Consider the following 3,977-nt stretch of genomic DNA (forward strand, 5'->3'; position numbering starts at 1 on the left):
CATGAGGAATACTTTCGATTGACATGAGACGAAAAGAGCTTCATGTGAACAGCATGCGTACGGAACCGCCAGAAAAACTGACATGCATGGCCTACGGGGATTTATATATATTTTTTACTTTAATCTTAAGTTTTTCTCAGTCTGAAAGGAGTTAGGCTACACGACTGAAATATCTGCCTGAGAAAAAAATTAAATAGTTTTGTTGTAGTTAACAGATCAGTTGTCAAACTTCAACGATGTTTTTGTGTCTGTCAGACGTTTGGTCGAAAACAAAATGTTTCTGCGACCAATATTTATTTTAAATGTTTTCAAAACGATGTAACATTTGTTGTTTTAAATGAAGCCCCTAAACAACTGTTTCCTAGTAAACATTTTAAGTAACTTGAGTTGCATTAGGCCTACATCTGTTTGTTAATAGCGAAAAAAATTATTTGGCCTAATATTATCAATTATAATCACATTTTAGATTAGGCTATAGCCACTCAACATAAGCACTCAACTATAACTGTTTTTTTTTTTTTTTGCTTAGTTTATAACTATTTTCTATTGTTTATTTCTCACCCGACATTGCAACTTGACTCCAAATCTACAGATATCAAAATGAACGCTCATGCATCGGGTATCTACGAAGACATTTTGTAGAGAAAACAGTTTATTAAAAGCAAATAGAAAATAAGTGCTGGTCTGACAATCCAAAATGTAAAATTTACAATGGTCCCCGAACAATCTTGCAAATCTACTGAACTACCCATCGAAAATTGTCTGTTTTTATCACCGTCCTCTTTTGAACAAATACACTTTCAATACTGTAACTGGAGACAATGTGTATGAACTCATCTTGAAATGGCATATCAAGACTTGATGAAGTAAAACAATAACTGAACAAACTAATGATTTAAAAAAAAAAATCGATGCAGTCCAACAGAGTTAACCAACTAATAGTTCAAATCTCTTGTCTGTATGCAACACTGGATTTAAGCCTCGTAATGTTTGTCGGTCAGCAACAAAAGTTTACCCTGTTTACCTTGGATGCGTAAAACAGAAACTCTGCCCATCGGAAAAGCGAAAGAAAAGTACATGCACTCCGATGTCAGGCCATTAACATCCCCTGAAATGCTGTTGGAATCAGCTTCAGATGTCAATCCGAGAATGTAATGTGGAGTTTTTGGCCTCGTGGTCCCAGTAAGAGTACAGCTCGCTCGGCTGTCGAGAGCAGGCAAACTGTAAACCCGCCGCGCTGTTGGACGGTACCGGTGATGGCGCAGCCGGTGACGCGCTCAACTGCTGCGCCTGGTGCTGATGGTGACCCATGCCGTTATACGAGTTCATCATGTTCGGCAGGCCCATGGCTTGCATTCGGCTGTACGGGTTGTACGACGGAGCGGACAGTCCTTTAATGGGACTCATGTTGCCGTTTCCCATCTGACAGGACGCGTAGGTCATCGGCGGCGGCTGCGCAAGCGGCCAGCTGTTGTTCATGAAGCCCGACTGGATGTATTTTGGAGCCGAGAGGTAGCTGCCGTATCCATCTCCACCGAAGAGAGATTTGCCCGGTTGGAAGTGAGCCACTGACGGTCTGAACGGCCGCTTCATCCGCCTGCGCCGCCGGTAGTTGCCTTTCTCGAACATGTCCTCGCAGGCCGGGTCCAGGGTCCAGTAGTTTCCCTTGCGCTCCCCGCCGCCCTCCCGGGGAACTTTAATGAAGCATTCGTTCAGACTCAGGTTGTGTCGAATGCTGTTTTGCCAGCCCTTTTTGTTTTTCTCATAGAAGGGGAATTTGGTGATGATATATTGGTAAATACCGGACAGAGTCAGTCTCTTCTCCGAACTCTCTCGGATGGCCATAGCGATCAAAGCCACATAAGAGTACGGCGGCTTCTGCGACGGATCCACTTTCTCCGTGTTTTGCTCTTGGACCGAGTCATCTTTGACAAATTCTTCTTTCTTCACCGTGTTGGTGTCGTGGACCATCAGAGCCATTGCGTCATCATCTAAGCTATGGTAAGATGCCATCACTTCAAACACATAACAAAAGCAAAACATCAAAACAAAAAAATGAAAACACAAATCAAGTTGGCTTACATCTGTGTGTGGGAAGATCATAACGGGACTATAAACGCACGTACCTGATATTTAGGTCCTTTGGATCTTTGGTTCGAGCATCAGGTCAGCAGATCCATAGGATGATGATGATGATGATAATATTCGTGAATATTCTGTGTGTAAAATACGAGCTCCTCTCTCGCGCGCACTCTCGAGTTTTGTCGCTGTGATCTCTGGGTTCTTCTGGATGATCCTGCGACTTTTTTCCTCTCTTGTGAAAGACGAAACTTTGCTTTCGTCACGAGCTCACTAATGTTCTCATCATGTTCCGCTTTCGTCACTTTTAACAAACAACTCGAACGATGAATTTACAGGAAGTGTTTTCCACAAAAATGTCACATTTACTCGTTTATTTTCATTTGATTGATCAGATATTTACTATCGTGCGTTTAACCTTCAGGCTGTCATAGCAACGTCTTGTTTTTATTATTATTTATTTTTGTATTCAACCATCTTTATTTGAAAGTGTTTAGAAAATTAAACGATTAAATATTAAATATTATATCGTAAATATATGTATGGTTATTTATTTAATGTTTTGCTTTAGTTTTAGTTAATGAGTTATCTCATTCGAAGAGCTAATAAATGGAAATTTATGAACTAAATACCTAAAAAAATACGACCACGTACAGAAAATATAGGCTATTAATACAATAGATTATTATTGATTATTTTACTGTTGTTTATGTTGTTTGTTTAGGTAAAGGTTCTCAGAAAGCCCAGAAAATCACACCATAGTACAGCTTTATTGCAAACTACATCTAATGGACTCAAATAATCTTAATTTTAAAGTAATCTTGGGTATGATGTCTATTCGAGTCTATTTCAAATTAATCACCATTAGGATTATCCTATATTTACACAGTTAATTATCTACGCATGATTTCAAGATAGAAATATCAAGTGTTTGATCACCCATACTTTTCCATTTACATTCTCTCTCTCTCTCTCTCTCTCTCTCTCTCTCTCTCTCTCTCTCTCTCTCTCTCTCTCTCTCTCTCTCTCTCAGCACAGGTGTAACAGGTGTCTTCTTTGTACGTCAACAGAACCCGCGGTTCCTTCACGCCGCGCTGCAATTAAAAAGAGAAACAACGTAGCCAAATGTGTGTGCGCAAAATAGACTTCATGTTAACACCAAGCAATACATTCAAGCAATACAGTACATTAAAATGACATTTGATTGTCCTTCTTAAAAGATGTGACAATTTACAGCAGGCCTTGTTTATTTTAATAGATATTTTATTACATTAATAAGTGCTATTCGATCATGACACACAATATTTGCGTCAAATCGTTATGCGGAGGTTTAGCACAAACACATGATGCAGAATCAATCCAGGGGGTTACATTTAAAACCGAGATAAAATAGATATAATGCACAGCCATCTCCAAACATCCTGCCAAACTCTTTGAAAGAAGGATGTTTGTGGTTCAAAGTGCAAGAATGCAGCGCGCGGGGTCAGTGGGACACCCGGACCTGATGACATTCATTTAAACTAATGCTGTACAGTTACAACATCATCTCTTACTGCCTACATCTTCACAACATTTACTAAAAGTGTTTCTGTAGTTTTAAATCGACTGGGCAAGGAAGGTTCGAGATCTCTGATCTGATAACAGGGCCTTAAGAACTTCTAACATGGACTTGATGAGTTAGTAATTTATTAATACCTTTTAAACGGAGATGTTTAAATTAATGCAATCAAAAAGTTAAAGAAAACATTATGACGTCCATGAGAACCTTCCACACACAACAATTTATAGTTTTATTCGAGTTAGTTAAACATACAGGTGTTTTAAAGAACCCATAACTACCCAATACGTCAAACCTTTAAAAATACACCAAGAAATGTTTTAATCTCAAATAACCTTCC

The 3,977-nt window shown here is 39.1% G+C and overlaps 1 protein-coding gene across 1 annotated transcript; it reads right to left on the reverse strand.

Annotated features, from left to right (window-relative positions):
• Positions 1–568: 568 nt before the first annotated feature.
• Positions 569–2,403, reverse strand: foxl2b (forkhead box L2b). Its single transcript, XM_065262062.2, has 2 exons — positions 2,127–2,403; positions 569–2,015 (listed from the first exon to the last, which is right to left on the reverse strand). The coding sequence occupies exon 2, from the start codon at positions 2,011–2,013 to the stop codon at positions 1,132–1,134; it is 882 nt and encodes a 293-aa protein (XP_065118134.1). The 5' UTR covers positions 2,014–2,015; positions 2,127–2,403; the 3' UTR covers positions 569–1,131.
• Positions 2,404–3,977: the final 1,574 nt, after the last annotated feature.

This window comes from Paramisgurnus dabryanus, chromosome 6 (genome assembly GCF_030506205.2).
Source record: "Paramisgurnus dabryanus chromosome 6, PD_genome_1.1, whole genome shotgun sequence".
NCBI classification, from domain to species: Eukaryota; Metazoa; Chordata; class Actinopteri; order Cypriniformes; family Cobitidae; genus Paramisgurnus; species Paramisgurnus dabryanus.

Coding starts and splice junctions, on each gene's coding strand:
- foxl2b (XM_065262062.2), bottom strand. CDS start 2,013: ATGGCATCTTACCATAGCTTAGATGATGACGCAATGGCTCTGATGGTC.